Below are 21,881 nucleotides of genomic sequence, written 5' to 3' on the forward strand. Positions count from 1 at the left end.
ATAAGCGTGACGTAATTAATGAACGATTCCTATTGCAGATCAAGAACAATACTTTATTGGCGTTTCTATATAGCAAATACAATTAAACCTCGATGTTCCATTACTCGATATTGGCTCATGAAACTATACAAACAATCAAAATTATTTTATTGCATGGTTAGGGAGCATTCAAAAATTACGTCCATCGTTCAGGGGAGGAGGAGTCTACGAAAATATGACAATTTAGGTACTGTAAAAATTGCGTCAGGGGATTGAGGGGACGGAGTGTAGAAATCCTTAAATTATGATGGACGTCATTTTTTAATCTTCCCTTACTATGATGGTCCCCTCAAACAATTTTCCAAAGCATTTCTATTCCATATCTAAATGGTGTCGACAAGACAATGGTTCCCTTCAATATCGACCTCTGGAGGGTTGATTGAATGTTGAAAATAACGTTTTATAACTGCTGCGCATAGTAAGGAACATAGTTGAAAAATGGTTCCTTACTATGCGCACTTAAGAAGAAAAAGAAAATGAAGAGAAAATAAGTTGCACTTTACCAGTGATGATTGCTCGATAAATAAACTAGTAGTGCCTACATACTAAAAATCTGAAGTATATTCTCTTTAATTTGCTTCAAATGACTTAAGTGATGAGGTACTATCTTAGCATTTTTGCTAACGGGCAGTCAATTTGGACGTTTTTCAATATTTTTAAAGCTATTTTATTTTTTATTAAAGTAATAAACGTAAATTTGTCAAGAAAATTTTTCGCGTTCTTTTTTGTTTCTATTGTAGCAATATATGGAAAAAAGTTTAAACAAAAATTTTAAGTATTTTACCAGATTTTGGTAAAAGTGCGCAGAGTTAGGGGCCCTTACGGTACTAACACTTTCATCGACGATTTTCCCTTCTTTTGATCACCAGATCTTCTTTTAAGTAGCACTATTTAAATTTTTAATTTCTTTTCTTTTATGCCAAACGTCCATTATGCCAAATGACCATTATGCGAAATGACCATTATGCCAAACGACTTTATGCCAAATGGCTTTATGCCAAATGACTTTATGCCAAACGGGGTAGCCCCATTCTACTGGTCTTGCTCTTCTAGACATAGAAAAAGCATTCGACAGTGTTTGGCATGAAGGTTTGATTGTAAAATTAAAAAACTTTAATTTTCCAACATACATTGTTAGAATAATTCAAAGTTATCTGTCAAATCGTACACTTCAGGTTAATTATCAGAACTCTAGATCTGAAAGACTTCCTGTAAGAGCTGGTGTTCCTCAAGGCAGCATTTTGGGACCAATATTATACAATATTTTCACATCTGACTTACCTGAGTTACCTCAGGGATGTCAAAAATCTTTGTTTGCGGATGACACAGGCCTCTCCGCCAAAGGACGAAGCCTGCGTGTCATCTGTAGTCGATTGCAAAAAAGTTTGGATATTTTTTCTTCATACTTGCAAAAATGGAAGATTTCTCCTAATGCTTCCAAAACTCAACTAATAATATTCCCACATAAACCAAAAGCTCTTTATTTGAAACCTTCAAGTAGACATGTTGTCACGATGAGAGGGGTTCCAATAAATTGGTCAGATGAAGTTAAGTATCTAGGGCTCATGCTAGATAAGAATTTAACTTTCAAAAATCACATTGAGGGCATTCAAGCCAAATGTAATAAATATGTAAAATGTCTCTATCCCCTTATTAATAGAAAATCAAAACTTTGTCTTAAGAACAAGCTTTTGATATTCAAACAAATTTTCAGGCCAGCCATGTTGTATGCTGTACCAATATGGACTAGCTGTTGTAATACCAGGAAGAAAGCTCTGCAGAGAATTCAAAATAAAATTTTGAAAATGATTCTGAGGCTTCCTCCCTGGTATAGTACCAATGAGTTACATAGAATATCCAATGTTGAAACATTGGAACAAATGTCAAATACAATCATTGATAATTTCAGGCAAAAATCGTTACAATCTTCTATTGCCACGATTAATGCGTTATATGTTTAGGTTAAGTTAGGTTAAGTATATAAAAAAAAATTTTTTTTCTCTTATAAGCAGGTGAAATCAACTCACCTGTAAAAAAAAAAAAACTGAACTGCTACGGCAAATGAAATGTATTATGTTGTTAACAAAATGTTAATTAAATCTTAAATTTGTTTTACCAAATTAGGATGATAGTGTTGTCTAATAACACAGAACACCTAGAATACTAGATGATACTAATAAAGAAATTAAAAAAAAAAAAAAAAAAAAAAAAAAAAAAAAAAAAAAAAAAAAAAAAAAAGGGGCCCAGATAGCCGTAGCGGTAAACGCGCAGCTATTCAGCATGACCAAGCTGAGGGTCGTGGGTTCGAATCCCACCGGTCGAGGACCTTTTCGGGTTGGAAATTTTCTCGACTTCCCAGGGCATAGAGTATCTTCGTACCTGCCACACGATATACACATGCAAAAATGGTCATTGGCATAGTAAGCTCTCAGTTAATAACTGTGGAAGTGCTCATAAGAACACTAAGCTGAGAAGCAGGCTCTGACCGGTTGTGAACGAGCTTGCTTTGTTGTTTGTTTTTTGTCTCCTTTGATGACAATTTGATTCACTGATCTAGAATGAAATTTATGTCAAAAAAAAAGAATGTCATCCAAGTTTGGATTTACTAGCAAAGAGTTTAAAACAATGAGGGCTATCTCTTTTTTTTTAGCAAAATATAGGCTAATAAGTTCAAATCTTGGGATTCTTGTACTTTTTTAAGCAAAAGAAATTTTGTGTGATCGAAAATGTCCCTTTCTGCTCACATATAATTACTGTTGTCTTATACAATCAATTTTAGACTAAGAGTTACTAAGAACTGCTGATTTGCAACTCGATCTATGGGCTTATACTGCCGTGAATCGCAAGTCAGTCCCATCTGTATTTGAGTTGAGTTCAGTTTCTAACATATTTTCTAATGCTCTCTTAGCTCCACTCATAAGATAATATTATTTGTTCGGAAAAAATAGGAAAAACAGCAAGTCAAATTATCCCATTATGAAAAGTAATCGCATATCAGTCCCACTACAGATTTCCATCCCGTGTAACACAAAAAAGAACCGTGTTTTGATCATCTCTATATTTTTCTCAAAAAGATATCGTAGTGAAAAGCAAATTTGGAAAGTTTCATTAAGATCTGATCATGTTTCAATCCTCTGGGATTTTTTGAATATTCGTATAGAAAACGAGTTTGGAAACTTCACACCCCATTTCCTCAATGCCTTCTTTTTACAGATGGGCGGAAATCTGTAGTGGGACTGATATGCGATTACTTTTCATAATGGGACAATTGGGTCCTAAAATTTTTAATGAAATCTTGTTTTTATTTAATAACACGAAAAAGCATGTTACTGTAACTACTTTAGCAATTTTTCCCGCTCAAATAATGGCTATATCATGTTTAAACTTTAATTTAAAAATTTGGTCCATAAATGAACCTTGACACTTTTGATCATGTTTGACGTTCGCTTAGTCGACAAAAACACCACAGGGGTTTTAGTTCGACCACTGGGGTTGTTCCTATCTGACATTTCGAAAGGGACACGGAAAACAAAATACACTCAAAATTTGAGTTTAAGCCAAAGGATGTGACAAAGTCTAAAAAAATGTGTTTTGGGCTTGAACCAACGGAAAACATTAGAAAATTGAGTAAACATGTGTTTTTGGCCTAAACTTAAGCGTTTGGCACTAAAATTGGGATAGGGCTTTAGGACCCTATTTGACTTGCTATTTTTTCCTAATTTTTCCGAACAAATAATATTATCTTATGAGTGGAGGTAAAAGAGCTAAAATAGGACGCTGGGTGTTAACGGCGTTTTGTCGAATGAGATTTTTCACTTTAAAAATTTGGATTAGACCGTGTTTATTTTTTATTCGAAAACTCTTAACTGCTCGAAGTGTTTTCAGCCAATCCAAAAAACTTTGTAAATTTGAAAATGAAAAAGTCATACAATAGACATTGAAGAAAGTTGACAACAGTGCTGTTTGTAGCAACAAACAAACGCGTTATTGAAATCACCATTTTCTATCACCTCACGAATAAAATGAAAGTTTTTAAGACTGTGTGAACAAATAATCATATTTCCTAAAAAAAATCTATCAACGGTACCTCGTTTTACGGTATCCTAGTTATCTTGAGGACTCGGAATCGTATCCAGGTCCTGCACAATTATGTGTCTGCGTCCAAAGGGTAGAGGGTATCCAAAAACAGAGACCTCGAGAGATTTTTTTTGCTATCCCATTGGAAGCGTTTTAAATAAATCCATGTTGAACCATTGAGGTGGCTCACATGATTGATGAAGCTGAGGACCACACTAAAAAGGATGTTAGTGGCGAGCGTCTTGAAAATAGGAACTTAAAGACCTCTTGAAAAAGAGACCAAACAAAAATCAAAAAGAGACTAAAGTGGAATATAGAGAACAAAAAAAAACAGGAATCAGGAGATAAAAATTTAATTCATTGTATAATCTAACCAAACATTTCTCTAAGAATATTTCCAGGACAGTTTTTTGGAACCCCTCGTGTCAAGCCTTACTGCTCGAATCACTGTAGGTGTAAGATTTTCTCCTAAAATTTTATAAGAAATGATTTCTGGTGTTTGCCAAAAATTTCTTTCAGACATTACTCCGAAGATTTCTTCAGGAGTGCATATCTCCAGCACTATTGAAGAAGTCTTAGTGGGTTCCCTAGATAAATTGAAAATAATTGACTTGTTTAGGGACATTCTGTTTTTTTACATATTCTGATTCTACGTGAAAAACTGAGAAAACTGAGCCAGAATCCAATTAAAACACGTTTGAATTTAGTATGGAAATCACGTTTGATTCACCCCTCGGCAAATTTCACTTCAGGGCGAGCTGTCATTATGTAAATTGAAATGTCATTGCAGGATTTTCTGATCAAATTCTTTGAAAAATAAGCATCGTATGGAAATCCTGACGAAATTTGTGTATGAATGGTCAGAGGATCTACTGGAATAATTGTTGCAGTATTAACAGATGTGAAAACATTAATGTTCACGGGAAAAAAATCTGTGGTAAAAATAATAATTTTAGCTGACTACGCCCATTCTTAAAACTACCATGGAAATTCAGACCAATTTACTATGTTTACGGTGCACCCCACATCATAACTGGTACATTGGACACAAATAATTTACAACAATCTGATTCCAACTACAGACATGGTAAAATCAAGCGCATTTCTGGTCTGCTGAAAATTGCCGGTGCGAGCGCTTAAGTTAGTCCCCTAAAATGGTAGTTTTTACCGCACAATTTTTTAGCGTGTATCTATGAAAAATTCATAATTCAAAATTCTTGGAAGAGTCCCTAATAGATTTGCTCGATTGATCCCTAGAAGATTTTTAAAAGAAGTTTTTAAGAGTAGCCGTGGATCAATTCTTGAAAAAATCTTTAAATGAATTTCTTTAAAAACACTGAAATTCTCCTTTGTGGACTTTTTTAGAAGAACTTCTGTACGAATCTGTGGAAGATCTCACAGATCTCAAAACTGGAGAAATCGGTAGAAGAATGAGTGGAAACAAATTAAGATTAAATCCTGGGATAGTCTCTGGGATTTTTGTGGAAATTATTGGAGGTAGTAGTGTTCAATGAAGTCCCAAAGCAAATTCTTGAAAACTTATTCAAACAGACTCGAGTCAGAAAAGTAATCAAAACTTACTTTATCAATCCTATGTGTTTCACAGATGAAATTCTACACGTTCCGCTCTAAACCAACTAGATTTTTCACTTACAGAACGTTATATAAACGTTTATAAAACGGCGTAAGTAAGATTTCCAACTTTCGCAACCTAACCATTACTTTCACCGCTCCATTGTATGGAGAGACAAAGTGACTTAACAACGAAGCAAAACAAAACACTACCTGAGTCGATTTTTTGGTATAAAAACGTCGTAAACAACTGAATTAAGCGGCTTATCATTTTGTCATACAATTTTTGTGAGAAACGATAGAAACTAGCTAGTATTTTAACGCGAGCTGATTGCATGCAAAATTGAGACGATGTACACAGCGAAAAATACTTAAAAAGTAGGATTCAATTAATTAATTAATTTTCTCAAAATCGCATGAAAATTACTTACGTCGAGTTGAAAAAGTAATCGAGAATTTCAGAAATTCGTATAAGCATCCTTGTTAAAATAACTGGAAAAGTTTTCTTGAAGAATTAATGGAGGAATCTCAAAAAGAATTCCGGAGGGATCATTGGAAGAGTCCCTGAAGGTATTCCAGAAGAAATCTCGGAAGAAATTACTAGAAGAATTCCTAAAGCTTTCCATTGAAAAATCTAAAAAGAAATATCTGAAGAATCTGTAGAACAGTCGCGCAATGGTCTCTGAAGGTTTCTCTAGTGTCTCTAGTATTTTTCATCAAGATTCACTACAAGAAAATAAGGGAAAATTGTCTTTAGATACCATTTATCTGTGTATGTGTCATCATCACTATTCGATCAATCATTAGAATTAGATTGGTGATTCCACTAACGTGTTTGTTTGTTGCTTATTTATAGCCGACCCAAAAATGGAAAGTGGTTCAAACGAAAATTACGTGACTGTGGAACACCCAAATAACATCCCAAACGATTTCTTGAATTCTGACGATCTCGAAACAAATCCAGCATCAGGTCTACAGGCAGAAGGTTGGCCAAAACAGCCAAATTTCGAAGACGTCGTCAAATCATCAATCCCCATAGACAGAGCTGCTGTAGACAATATTTCTCTCAACAAAATCCCTATGGGTCCTGAATCAGTATTGGAATTGGAACGTATTGAGCGATTAGAAACTGCAGTTAGTGACTTGGCTAAATTTACTCAAACTTCTGGACAGCCCAGCAGCAGTGGATCTGCCGATGGATTTACATTTAAGCTTCCAAATAGCGACTTTGGAAATGATTTACCCCAAAATGGCGGTATTGATTTACGATGGGACCAGTTGAAGCCAATGCCGAAAAATATTCCAGTACACAAAATGTGGGAAAGTTGGAAAGGATTCCTTGCAAATCTCAAGAAGACCACATCGATTGCAAACATCAACGATCAAAAACGACTTTCACAGCTTCTTTATCTGACCATTGGAGAAGAAATGCAAACCATCATTCGAGCTGCACAACTAAAGCCAGACTTCGATGAACCATTTGCGTACAACAAATTTGTAGCCAATGTAGATGGTTATTTACAATCAATGGTATGCACGCCTATTGAACAGGGACGTTTCTTCCGCATGTGCCAAGAAATAAATGAGACTGCGATGGATTTCTATGCGCGATTGATTGACAAAGTAAAGTTATGTGGGTTTGAAGATGCTGAACATATATGGTACATTCGAGCGCAGCTATTGAAAGGTATGCAAAATCAAGAGTTGGCTCAAGAGGCGCAAACATTCGGATACGACGCTAACCAAATTGTCCATGAAGCCACCCGATGTGAAGCCTTTGAATATGAACAAGATTGCCCGAGTGCTGGAAAGTTTTATTTTGCGCGGAGAAGTAAAAAAGAGTCAAAAGCAAAGCGAAAACCTAATCGCAACAAACGTCTATATGCTGCTGGTGCCACGCCGAGACGCTTTCGTGCAAGCGGAAAAAGATACATCGGAAGACGTGGGCGATGCCCACGCTGTAACCGAGTGGCTCATCAGAACGAACCATGTCCCGCCCTTACTAAAGAGTGCCACACTTGTGGCAGAATTGGGCATTTTACTATAACCTGTCGTCTACTTCGCCGGAAACGCACAGATGTCAATACACCCAACACTGACCAAGCCAGTACATAATAAATCTTTATCGATCGCTATAACTAGACTTACAAATCTTATTGCATCAAATAAAACACGTAAGTGCTGTTTAAAAAAACATAAACACTTCTAGGTAAATTGCTACAAGTATCTCATTTCACCTTTTCTATCTATTAGTAACTAACAGTATCGAATCCCAGGGGCCCAGATAGCCGTGACGGTAAACGCGCAGCTATTCAGTAAGACCAAGCTGAAGGTCGTGGGTTCGAATCCCACCGGTCGAGAATCTTTTCGGGTTGGAAATTTTCTCGACTTCCCAGGGCATAGAGTATCTTCGTACCTGCCACACGATATACACATGCAAAAATGGTCAATTGGCATAGAAAGCTCTCAGTTAATAACTGTGGAAATGCTCATAAGAACACTAAGCTGAGAAGCAGGCCTTGTTCCAGTTGGGACGTAACGCCAGAAAGAAGAAGAATTATCGAATCTTTAGCTAACTTGAGTTTCAAATACAATCCAAGCTGGATATTCCACTGGATCATATCATATTAGTCAGAAACTAATTTGCCTGAATCAATGCCAGAACAAAATGCGATTTCAACCTTGGCACGCATCAATACAAAGGACGGACAAAATCTGCAAGGTGTGGCAAATTATTCGAAAATAAAAACATACCAGCTATATAGGTAGATACTTATAGCTGGCAAGTTCAACTTTTCAATGGTACATCAACTGTCAGAATGCTGAAATACGATGCTGTTTTGTGCGTGGGATGGGCTAAATTGTAGCAAAATGTGTATGTAAAACTTTCACCTCGGGGCTCAAAAGGGCAAGCAAAACTATTGCACGTTTCAAGGTACCTACCGTACAATGGGGCGAATAGAAATACTTTCTGACCTATTAGGATGCGTACCATTTAACCGTGTAGATAATTTTATCAATTTCAAATATAGGTGACATCTTACTTTATTGAGACCTCAATTGTTATTGAAAAAATATAACTTTATCGTACATTGATTTGTGTTCCTATTTATCCGCAATTGAGCGTATAAAAACTCTTTTCAGTAAAATCAATACATTTGGCTTTTACATGTGGATTTTGCAGAATTTATTTAATTAATGAAGAAAAAAATAATTTATTAAGGTACCGTGGGGCAAGTGGGTAATGAAATTCGCATAGTTGAGATTCTTCAAATTCTAGAGACTTTAAATTGAAACAAATAAGGTCGTGTATATTTTTTTGCTTGACTCCCACCAAATATTAGCAGTATGCTGAAATTGATTTTTCTGTAAAATTGGAGAAAAAAATACAGAAAAGTTTTTGAAAAATGTCTTCTTACTTTTGACTTGCCCCACAAATTTATCGTTTTGAACAATAAATTCAAAAACTATCAGTTAAATTTACAATTTATATTACCTTTAACATTTGTTGAGGCGTCCCAATGAACAATGACTTTTCACTTGCCCCACGTGATTAGAAAATTGACGGTATTTCAATTTAGTTATTTTTAGGTCTACGTCGAATGAATTCTAAAACTTTTTTATTGCAGTTTAAAACTGTCGGAGGGGGCAACTTAGAGGTGGTACAGAAATTTGTTTTCCCCGGAATTTTTTTAAATAAGATTGCACGCCGCCAACTTGTTACGGAGTGATAGTTGACAGGTTAACAATCTTTCGGTCTATTATGCAATAATGACTGAAAAATCTCAGAAATCTCTTACCTATCGTAATGTTTTCAATGGCCTCAAAGGTTTACGCATGAGTTTAGAGCGTTAATTCACATATTCAGTTAAATATACCAATTATTTTCACTTACCCCATTTACCCACTTGCCCCGCGGTACCTTATGTGAAAACAATTTAAATTTTGATCATGTTATAGAAATCTGAAAAATTGGCGAATATTTCTACAGATTCAAAAAGTTTTAGTACCGTGAAGGCCCCATACTCTGCGTACTTAAGGCTTTTCAAATTTCAAACAGCTGTAATTAATTGAAAACAAAACACAATACTCTGAAATTTAGGGAGCAAATACTCATTGATCTTATGTATGAGGAAAAAATATAAAAGCTTCACTAAGTAATAATTTTTATTGCAAATTTCAAATTTTTCTCAAAGGTGTTCGTGTTCCTAACTTTGCGCACTCATTTTTGCAATGCTCCTTATTCTGCGCATTTAGGTTCCTAACTCTGCGCACTCGATAAATTCTTTATAACAGTTGAAGTATTTTACTAAAAGCATTACTAGCATTTAAACTCTGCATCAATCTTCATTTTCTTGCATTATACGGCTTTACGTCCCCAGTGGAGCGTGGAATGTCTCTAACATAGAAGTTTACTAAGTGAAGTAAATTTTATCTATAATTTAATCCATTATAATTACTGTTACTGAAGTGCAACTCCCAAAATACTCGAAATCATCATATGATTTCCAAAACATGTAATTAACTTAGTTTTCTAAAATCTAAACCAACATACAAAAAGGGTACAAACTACGTCTATTTTGCGTTCACCCTTGGCGTGCAGAGGAAAATTAGCTTTGACTGTTTATGTATTTTCACTAGGAAATATAAAAACCAAATTTTCTTTTATTCAATTCGGATCCGGGTTTGGTATTAAATAATTGTCTCGAATTCGGGTCGGATCCGGGTTTGAAGAAAATAAATAAGAACGTGGTTTTGGTTTGTTATAAGTCAAACCCGAACATTTCTATTAAATACAAAGAATAGTTTGAGCGAAAGGGTATACTAATTCTTAAGCGAGACGTAATTAATGAACGATTCCTGTTACAGATCAATAACAGTACTTTATTGGCGTTTCTATATAGTAAATACGATTAAACCTCGATGTTTCATTACTCGATATTGACTCATGGAACTATACAAAAAATCAAAATTATTTTATTGCATGGTAAGGGAGCATTTAAAAATTACGTCCATTGTTCAAGGGAAAAAGAGTCTACGAAAATGTGACAATGCATGCAATAGGTACTGTAAAATTCGCAACAGAGGATTGTGGAGGAGTGTAGAAATCCTTAAAATATGATGGACGTCATTTTTTAATCTTCCCTTACTATGATGATCCTCTCAAACAATTTTCCAAAGTACTTCTATTCCATATCTCGATGGTGTCGACAAGTCGATGGTTCCCTACAATATCGACCTCTGGATGGTTGATTGTATGTTGAAAATAACGTTTTTTAACTGCTGCGCATAGTAAGGAACATAGTTGAAAAATGGTTCCTTACTATGCGCACTTAAGAAGAATACGAAAATGAAGAGAAAATAAGTTGCACTTTACCAGTGATGATTGCTCGATAAATAAACTAGTGCCTACGTACTAAAAATCTGAAATATGTTCTCTTTAATTTGCTTCAAATGACTTAAGTGATGATGTACTCCCTTAGCATTTTTGCTAACGGGCAGTCAATTTGGACGTTTTTCAACATTTTTAAAGCTATTTTATTTTTTATTAAAGTAATAAACGTAAGTTTGTCAAAAAAATTCTTCGCGTACGTTTTTATTACTATTGTAACAATATATGAATAAACAAATTTAAACAAAAAATTCAGTATTTTACCAGATTTTGGTGGATTTTGGTAAAAGTGCGCAAAGTTAGGAGCTGCGCAGAGTTAGGGGCCCTCACGGTAGATTGGAAAATGTTTAAATCTTAATGAAACTTTAACAATTTGCTTTGTACTCCGATACATTTCCGAGAAAAAATATAAAGATGGCCAGAAAACTGTATATTTTTGTGTTACACGGTATGGAACTTTTCATTACCAAGACAACCAGGTTGAACGTATAACGTATATGATGAAAAATGACATGCAATGCAAGTAATAAAATTTTGTTGCGATTTGATCTGCAACTTTATGTGACTTAATTTATAATAACAAAGTAGATTTGACAGCTGCTACGGATTGATTCGACTTACCTTATGTATGCATACGGGACGAAACGAAATAGACGAATGAACCCAAAAAGTAGCGTTTTTTGCGAGAAAACTCGTCAATCAAATGATTTTCTTCCACCATGTAGCGTGGGTATGATGCAATTTGTGTAATTATACGACATTTTACGTTAATTTTTTATGCGACTTCTGGTTGTCTGGATGTGGGACATTAGACTTGGTGTTTTTTATCCTGACTGACTTGTGATTTAGGACAGTGTAGTACAAGTTTTTATCATACCATTTTTCGTTACAGTTCAAGACACAATATGTTGAAAGTTATATGACTATCGTCAAATTGAAGGTTTAATACGTTATTAAAAAAAATGTTGGTATTGTAAAAGTCAAAACTTAAAAAAAAAATTGCAAAGGATATTACATCGTCTTCAATTTTAACCCTCTAATACCCAACCCCGCCTTTAGACGCGGAATTTTGGAATTTTGTGTATATTTTCGTAGCTCGTAAATCAAAATGATTTTATTTTTGGCTTAAACCTTGACTCATAACACGCATATAAGAAAAGTTTTTTACGGCTTTTGAAACTTTTTTGTATTTTTGAAAACTGTTTGAAAAATTCTCGCGTTCAGTATCACAAGGGCGTAACTGCAGTGATCGATTTCTCTTCATAGATTTTCTCTTTGGCTAATTACTTGGCCGGGGGAATGTTTCCGGCCAATATTGTTGGTTCAATATAAAGCGCTCATCGTCCTTCGTCACACTGCATCATGGAATGTTCCGAAAATTGATTGAAATTCCAGTGATAATCCAGAGAGAAAGTCGATGAAGAGAAATCGATCACTGCAGATACGCCTGTATGATACTAAGCGCGAGAATTGTATTCTTATACAACCTACAAATGCCCGGGGTTCATTTAACGTGCAATACACGCTAAGCCTGCTCAACGCAGCGCATGTGTAAAAACTACACAGAATAAGGCAACCAATGCAGGACTCTCTGGCTGAGTGAAAATTCTGTGTAAGTCGCACTCATGCTGTGTGTAGCCGATGTGTTGGTCTTCGGCTGTGCGGGGATCGATAGAAATGGAACTGTCAATCTCTCCCGCGCGGCAGCAAACAGTTGTCCATTGGTAAGATGGGGAGTTTTCTGTGATTTTTTCAGGCGAAAAGCCGGAAGATGGTTGCAAATGTGGAAGTTTTTTCCCCATTTGCTTCCGCTTCGGCTATTCGAATGAAAAAATCTCTGAAAACTTGAAAATTTGAATGCTTTTTTTTATGTTTTCAGAAGCAAAACAAAAATGGAAGCAAATTCCGCATTCCAAGCGTTCCTCCTCTGTGCGCATTTCACTCATTCGGTTTGTTTACCACCGTTTGCTCAAAACTGTGTACAGCCCCCTTTGCACAGAATCTGTGCTGCATGAAGAGAGGCTGATTTTGTGTACTCGGCACTCATTTCTGAGCGTGACAAGTTTAGCGTGTATAAAAAAATCGTACCTTTCATACTTTTCTACGATCAACCTATCACGAAAGAAGAGCTTGGAGGTATTGAAATAATTTCAAACCTGTTTTCCGGTAATTACATGGAAAATAAACAAAAAAATCCAGAAAAAAAATTAATATTTTTGAAAGTACCGTAAAAACTTGAATTTTAATTATTGTTAAAAATCAAAACTAGAAGAGGTTTCATGAAAAAATTCAAAATGATAGAGATGTTCAAATAAAAAATATATTTTTTGCTGACCAATAGAAGCAAAATGAGTTTCCTGTATGGTGGTGCTTAAAGGATATGTCATGCAGAAATACTAAAAAAATATTAACATTTGAATGATAAGACAAACTTTAAACTTTGAGCGCAATTTTCTCAATGCCTATCTATTCCATATGGGACAGTTATGTTTTTTTATGGGCAGACTAGATTGTTCAAAAATTTCAATTGGTCAGAAAACTTGAGGGCTCAACCTAGGCATACTACTAACTTATTTGGCTTTACATCAATTATCTTGATAAAGCCTCGCCAACTATATTTCGCCAATTCACTCGGTTCATGGCCGCATCTCTCCATCCTCGACTGTGACCCACGCTCTCCAGGTCCTGGTGCACCTGGTAAATACACCTAGCTCGATGCGCCCCACGCCTTCTTGTTCCGACCGGATTCGTAGCGAACACCATCTTTACAGGGTTGTTGTCCGGCATCCTTGCAACATGCCCTGCCCAGCGTATCCTTCTAGCTTTAGCTACCTTCACGATACTGGGTTCGCCGTAGAGCCTAACGAGCTCGTGGTTGCAAAATGCAAAATGGGGTTTTAAGGAATTTGAGCTTTGTATATAAAACTATATTTTGCCAACAGCAACAAAAATATTTTAGTCAACATCGTTGATGTGTCCCTTCAACTCTAAAGGTCTTGTTCAATCTAAAGATGATATTACTTCAATATAATTCAAGTTGGAACTCCTGAAAACGCTAATCGTTTTATTTTAACTGCTAAATCTCTCATACTCATTGATTCTATTTTTAAGCATGCTATCAGTGCATCGCACAATTGTCTTGAAAAGATTTTTATACTTATATGTAGTATTCGTATCCTAAAACAGTGCAGAGCAATCTTGTCATGACTTGTCAAAACAAGGATAATTTCAACAAGCTTTAAGTGTGAATAGGGTAAGTGTCCAATTTGCCTTTTAAATAAAGCACCATACCAAATTAAGAGTTTCTTAATATCAAAAGTATCAGCTGATGACTGATGCTCTAAAACTATCAATATCACTTGCGAGCTATCAATATCACTTTGATTAGACAACCAACAGCATTAATGCGACATAGCAATTTAGATCATAATCAATGCAGAATGAGTGATCACGTGGTAATTATCCATGCTTTTAAGGTTTTTCATTGACCAACACGTAATTTCAATCTGTTTGCAGCACTGTCAAAAAAATCATACTAATAAATTGTCATTTTATTTGCGTAATTTTAGGCTAAACTTAACCTGGTCTATCGCCATCAATGCACTGGTGATGGAGTAGACAGCATGATGTTGATGTGATATGGAATGATCCGAATAGTATCGCATTCGGCCTGTACAAATCAGCAAATTTTAAACGTTGATAGTGACAGCGAGCAACTCTGCACCAAATAACGGATTTGAATGTAACACCCAGTGGCATGATCGAGAAAAATCCTAACGAAAATTTTCCAATATGGAGCGGAAATCGCTCACACTATACCGCCCACTATATATTTTCCAAAAAGAGCTCGAAAATAAACTTATATTATAATTTTTTATCTAGGTCCTAGGCAATGCTTAAAAGAATTAAGGTGAAACATCTCGGAATCCAAAGATGGCCGGCACAATGGCCGACTTCTCCCCCTACTCACGTTTTCGAAGGCATAAAACTGGAGAAATAGTTGGCAAACGTTCCTGATCTTCTTATTTTAAGCTTTCTGCTAGTGCACAAAGCCAAAATAAAAAGTGCACTGTTGTGGGATGCTTTCTTCGCGAGGTTTGTGCCTTTGAAGTTTTAGTGCAATCTTAGAAGTTGATTCCAAACTTTTTCACCTTAATAGCTCCAAAACCATCTCAAATAAGATAATCATTCTTATATGCAAACTTTTCACCAATGTGAGCAGCTTTTGAAAATATTATCATGAAAAACCCATATTCACATTAATCAGTTTTTATCTACATTTTCCTACCAATTTTACCAAATTTTGAAATAAGTCAATTTTGGTGATATTTAGTGACTTACTAAATAGATCCCTTAACTTTACGTTGCAGTTCAACTTCGCGGAACAACTCAAAATTATATTGGTATATATTACGGCATAAATTTAATGAGTTTAGTTACTTAGGAAAGTTAGAATAGATAATTCCTTAACACCCCACTTATTTTCAAAACGAGACTTTTTTCATGAAAGTTTCTAAAAATCGAAATCCAGACATAATTTTAAGATGTTTTTGTCTGTACTATGATCTCAATTAAATTTCCTTATCTTCTACCTTACTCGCAAATTTTTCTCAAATATAGTTCATGGTTTTGTAGATAAATGTTTTTAGACCATAAAATTTGAACAAAAATGTTCTGAAAGGTTTTCAATTTCTAGAAACCACAATACTTTATATTAATAGACAGCTCCTATTACATAATGCAGTTCACAATCCTCTGAACAAATCGAGCATTTCAGATGACTTATACATCGACTTTCTAGGTTTCTATGATTTTTCGAACTTGGTCGAGAAGTTCAATCCCTTAAAACCCCACGAGTCCTTAACACCCCACTTTACGGTAACGTAAATTTTTTATTTATGGTATCAGACAGGCGGGGATACTGACCACTATACTATCGAGGGTTTAAAATGGTAAAATTTAGCGTGACGTAATTTTTCCTCCTAATGTTAGAAGACAGCTTCAACAAATCACGTCAGGAGACAGGGTTCGTTAATTGGTTCAGTAAATTTTATACAATACTCTAAAACTTACCATTTTTACATCACCCTCGCCCTACGTCACACTTTTTATAAGGAACCTTTCAAAAATGGTATGGTGGTATCGCAGTTTTCTTGCAAACTAATCAGTTTTCCTTATTGTATATTATTATTTAACGTAATAGATGACCGAAACTGTCCATGGACATACATAACTGACCACTACAACTCCCTCCGGAAGATCCACAAAATTGATCGTAAAAGTCATCCTAGACCACTGTGCGTTTTTTTTTTCAAATACCTGTACGCACCAAACTTTGCGCAGTTAAGATATTATCATGTAACACGAGCTTAGTGAATTCAACATGAAGATGAACCAGCCGTGGGCGGCAAAACTCCATAACAAAAATAATAACAATAAAAACAATAATAGTAATGAAATGGGCATAGAGGAGAGGACACCTCAGAACAATGCAGATTTGTTCACAAATTGTGACAGCTTTCGAAATTATAGTTTGAAAGTGTAAGATGCGACTTATATTTTTTGGCTTGTTCAATCGTAGAACATTCAATAAGTAACAGTATTAACGCCAAAAATGTTGTACTTTGTTTTATTTGAACAAAAATCATTTCTAGTTTCACCCCGCTGTTTGAAGTATATTTTAATGTATTGCATGGAATATTTATTTGTCCTAAAACATCACACTTTATCTTCTCGCTTCAATTCCAGTGGAAAGCAATAAAAAGCAATCTATCAACAACAAAGACTACGTGCTGATAATATTCAGAGATCGAAGCACCGGCAGGGATACGCGTTTTCCAGCCGTGGTCACTGGACGTCGTCAGCAGATTCAATACTCGGAAGAAAACGGACTCAAGTTCTTCCATGCCACCATTGAAACTGCCAAAACCTCCCTATCGCAGAGGATAAAGGACGGACACGGTGAACATTTTCGCATCCTTGCGCTTACGCAAATCAACTTACACATGCGACAGTTTCACGTGCTTTTTAACCTTCAAAATTCTCCCTTATTGGAAAACATACTCTCACCAAAGAGCAATTTCTATAGTAATACAATTGATATCGACCGGAGCACCTACAAAGGAAAGGTAAGTAACGGCTGGCAACAGCGATTCCCCCATGAATATCAATTAACCATAGATCATATCCGAAAGGAGGCGCTCAACGTTCAGCAAGGCGATATCCTACTGAGTGTGTTCCAACAATGTTTAGACATGAATCGACCGCACATTATGCTGATACAGGGACCGCCAGGCACAGGCAAATCGAAACTGATCAGTAATTTGATACTGCAACTGCGAAGGGGTATTCCTAACCGTCGTCCAAAAATACTAGTCTGCGCACAGTCGAACACTGCCGTTGATGTAATTGTTCTGAAACTGATGATGTTGTTTAGGTTACTGAGTAAGTGATTTGCTATCATTTTGAAATGAAGCCGAAATCTTTAGCAAGTTTTATTTTATAGAAAAGGACGAACGTTGTAATCTGCTCCGGACGGGTGCATCGAATAAGGTCCACCATGAGTGCAGAATAGTGTTTCTCGATGACCTTGCCAGAAAACACGTTGACGAGCAAATCCGGTGTCGAAAGCTTCGAGATGATGATCCAATATACGAGACCTATTATTTAGAGGTAAGTGATAGAGGATTCGTTTGAAGGGAATCCTTTCATGCATTTGTAGTTTTGATTTACCGTTTTGAATCATATTACGGACAGCTTCAAATTCCGGACACTCTACTTTGTATGGGAAAGATTCCACACGAAATGTTTCAATTTTTGCCGTTAAAAACTTCTCATTTTCGAGGCTCCTTTTAATAAGCTTTTTCCATAAAAATCTATGCAAACTTATAATGTCCAACTGCCTTAGACGTCTCTTTCGTGGCTTGACGGCTTCAATTGATGATTTGACTTTTCTATTGATGATTTCCATGAGCTGTCCGGAATTCGAATCTAAGTGTCCGGAATATGAGGCAAAAGTGAGGAAGCGTCCGGGATAAGAATCATAGAAAGGCCACACATTTCGATTTATTTAAAATTATTCAAGGCGTATTTTTTTACCAACCATTCGGAAGTTAAGGGTTTCCGACGCTCGATAACGCTGAAAAATCATACAGATTGATTTGTTTTGTCTGCTCTATGTTGAGCCTTAAGTGTCCGTAATATGAATCAAAACGGTACTCGGTCAACTATTGTAACATGTTTTTATATGGATTGCTATGTTTAACACAGCGTAACAAAGATTACATTTTCGTGTGTCTCTAGGATAAAATCATATGTCTCTGATGCTGCTCTCAGAAATATTCCAGGACGTCACAGTTTTGAGCTACAGGTCATCAAAGTTGTAAAAAATGCTGGTTTTAATAATGTTCACATTAAATTCAAGCTATGATGTATCAAACTTTTGAGTGATCTAATCTATTAATAACGTGCAATAGTACTTAAACTTGCATGATGGAAATAGTTTGGTTTAAATTTCTGGATTAAATTCCGATCAAATCTATTTTTTCAACATTTCTGCAGTTTCCGTGAAATTTTTGGTTTGTTTGTTTATAAGGCAACAAAGCAACGAAAGTACATTTTATCATGAGCTTTGCTGATAATTATCCTCCTTTTTATTTAATTTTTCTTTATTAGTGTTATATAAGTCTAGACTGGATTAAGGCGAAAACTAGAATGTTCTATTTAATCTCCTAGGATACAAGGCTTGCTATGATTAATTGATTATAAATTATGGCTTGCTAACATCTCCCTCCTTAGGCTGTGAACCGTTTCACCAGTTCGTTTAACTTTTAGTTAAAATTTGACAGCTCGATAGTTATTTCCCCTCCGGTTAGAAATAACCCTGCTCTGGAGCGTGGTTAAACTTGACAGTTCGAAAGTTATATTCGTGAATTTGAGAATAACTAACTATCTGTCAACTTTGTTCTGAAATAACTACTCGACTGTCAAAACTCAAATGGGTCGACTGCGATGTTCAATTTAACCAATTGAGGAGAAAATAACTATTGAAATGTCAAATTTTAACTAAAAGTTAAACGAACTGGTGAAACGGTTCACAGCCTTAAGGCCGGTTTGCTACTGACAAGAAAAGGAATCGCCTATCTCGATGCGTGGAAAATTTCTCCCAAGAAATGGTCAAGAAAATCACTTTTTTCTGATCGCAGTACGCAGTTGAGAAGAAATGTTACTTCAAAGGGGGCTTTCTGTAGGAAATTTCTTGACCCTTTCAGTCAAGGAATTTCTTTACTTTTCTTGAGCGAAACAGCATACCGTCAAACGGGGTGACTTGCAACACTTTTCAACTTCAATCAACCAAAACCATGATCAAAACGTAATCTAAAAATCTAAATTCCTTGTAGAACTTTGAATGGCCGGCTCGCCTACAGAATGAGATGATAGAAAATTGAATCGAATTATTTTGTCATATCAAAAGTCATCAAAAAGGTGAAATTTTTTAAACGTCCTTGTGCGGGGTGACTTGCAACACTCAATGCTAATTTAGTTTTTTCCAACAAAATGTTGATATTTTTTATTAGTCACACTTGTGAAGTATTGTTATTCATGTATTTAAAGCATTCGAACCAGTACAGAAGCATTTAGAATACATTTTTGTAAGAAAATAATTGAGCAATTTTTGTATGGGAAAAAAGGCGTTAAATCATCAAGGTCCAATATCTTAACTGAACAATATTTTTAACGAGTGTCTGTAGTTGATTGATGAATTATAACTCTTTTGATTATAAAGTAGACCTAACACAAAAGTTTTTAACTTTTATAAAACTCTAAATTGCTTAGAAATAAAGTGTTGCAAATCACCCCGCATAGGTACATGTATATAAAAATTATTTTTATTAAAAAGTTGTTGCTACAATTTCGTAAAATAAAGTTCGTCATATTATCACTTATTAGTTATAGAAACAACATGTAGAGTATTACTTTTGTACAATAAATCTATCTCATGTTTTCAGGTCACGATTTTGAACCTCCATCAAGTATCAGTTTTCAAGACATTTAAAAGAATTATGTTTATTGTATGAACATATTCATAATAACTGCTTTAATCGTGGCTCCTCCTTGAATTGTGAATCACACGTATTGAAGAACCGATTTAAAACAAATTTTCTATTGAAAATTGTGTTTTAAAGTGAAATTTAGTTGTAAATTACAATGTGTTGCAAGTCACCCCTCCGTTGCAAGTCACCCCGTTTGACGGTACTTAGCTTTAGAAAAGACTGTAGTCTTTGAAAAATGCAGGAAACCTTCGTATACGGGACTCTCTAACTACAGGTGATAGATTCGGGAGAACAGTATTTGTTAATGTTGGTGATGCTTCTATTGCGTCCCATACTCTGCTAATTCAACTGGACTATTGATGAGTATTTCGGAATCATCTAACGGCGATTTTTCCAATCGATTATCCTGTAACTCGGGAACTTCCAACGGTTGCTCATATTCTGGATCCAATTGGCTTGTTTAGGGGTATCCTGATTTTTACATATTCTGATTCTACGTTCAGAACTGAGCCAGAATCCAAAGTTTCATAATTGTCCGTGCCCTGGAACAATTTTTAAAACACGTTTGAATTTAGAATGGAAATCGCGTTTGAATCACCCCTCGGCAAATTTTACTTCGGGGCGAGCTGTCATTGTGTAAATTGAAATGTCATTGAGTCGAAGGGATAAAATCTTATTTAATCATTTACTTTATCAAAATTAAGATATTAAAGCGCAATAAAATCGTGTTACACTTAGAAAAATGTGGTCTTTCGATCAAGCTACAAAAAACGTTGAATTTTTCATCACTGAACAACCCAATTGGTCAATTTCGGGTGTTTCGTCATACATGCCAAACTCTTCAAGCAGCATAAGGACTGGTAATTGTTCTTCCTCCGGGATAGTTGGATTACCACCATATCTACGTCGTAATTGATTTGCGTGTGACCTAATCAATCCGCTTCTTCTCTCATCATCCAACAACACGTTGTACGTCACGCTACCCTTCTTTTCAATGATTTTCCGCATAGCCAGTATCGCTTATTGTGAATGTAAACCTCTGCATATACCTCTTCACCAGCTACAAACGTTCTTTCTTTAGCACCGTGCGCTCGATTGAATTGAAAGTTTTGCTGATGATTGATCTGAAACGATTTATGTGCTGGTTTCTTCAACAGGTCCAAGTTCGTCTTAAGTTTTCTTCCTAACATGGCCTCTGCAGGTGACTTAATATCTTTGATCGATTTGTTTGGAGTGTATCTATATGTGAACAAAAACGTTTGGAGTGCTTCTTCCAGTCCGTCATCATCCATTTTTTCAGTACTCTTTTCAATGTATCTACGAAGCGCTCGGCTTGTCCATTTGATTGAGGATAGTATGGAGGAATCTTGATGTGTTCGATACCATTCTTCTTGCAAAACGTCTCGAACGAGCTGGAATCAAATTGTGTACCATTGTCGGTGATAATTGCATCTGGTACAGCTTATGCTCGATAACTGGGCTGAGAGAACCATCCAGTTAGCGAGCAGTGCTCGATAACTGGACTGCCATTCCAACGCACACACACATTCAATTAAAAATCGAGGGGGACTTAGATGCAAAGTTTTGGTTGGCGTCATTCGGTTTTGGAATCGCGTCGTGTTCGTGTCATTCCGTCATTGAATTCGCGTTTTAATCGTACCGTCTTGTAAATTTTGAGGTGAATTAAACAGTTTTCGTTCCTGCAATGGACATCCCACCGGGCACCAACCGCAAACGGAAACAAAAAA

The 21,881-nt window shown here is 35.8% G+C and overlaps 1 protein-coding gene across 3 annotated transcripts in view; it reads left to right on the plus strand.

Moving 5' to 3' along the window:
• Positions 1-21,881, plus strand: part of LOC5572204 — a 57,670-nt gene that overhangs the window by 24,392 nt on the left and 11,397 nt on the right. For 2 of the 3 annotated variants that reach the window (XM_021843092.1, XM_021843093.1), the window contains 2 exons: positions 16,829-17,524; positions 17,586-17,752. In XM_021843092.1, coding sequence (XP_021698784.1) covers positions 16,829-17,524; positions 17,586-17,752 — 863 coding nt within the window. The remainder of the gene's footprint in view (positions 1-16,828; positions 17,525-17,585; positions 17,753-21,881) is intronic. The other variant, XM_021843094.1, reaches the window with a different exon arrangement.

Source organism: Aedes aegypti, chromosome 2 (assembly GCF_002204515.2).
Source record: "Aedes aegypti strain LVP_AGWG chromosome 2, AaegL5.0 Primary Assembly, whole genome shotgun sequence".
NCBI lineage: Eukaryota > Metazoa > Arthropoda > Insecta > Diptera > Culicidae > Aedes > Aedes aegypti.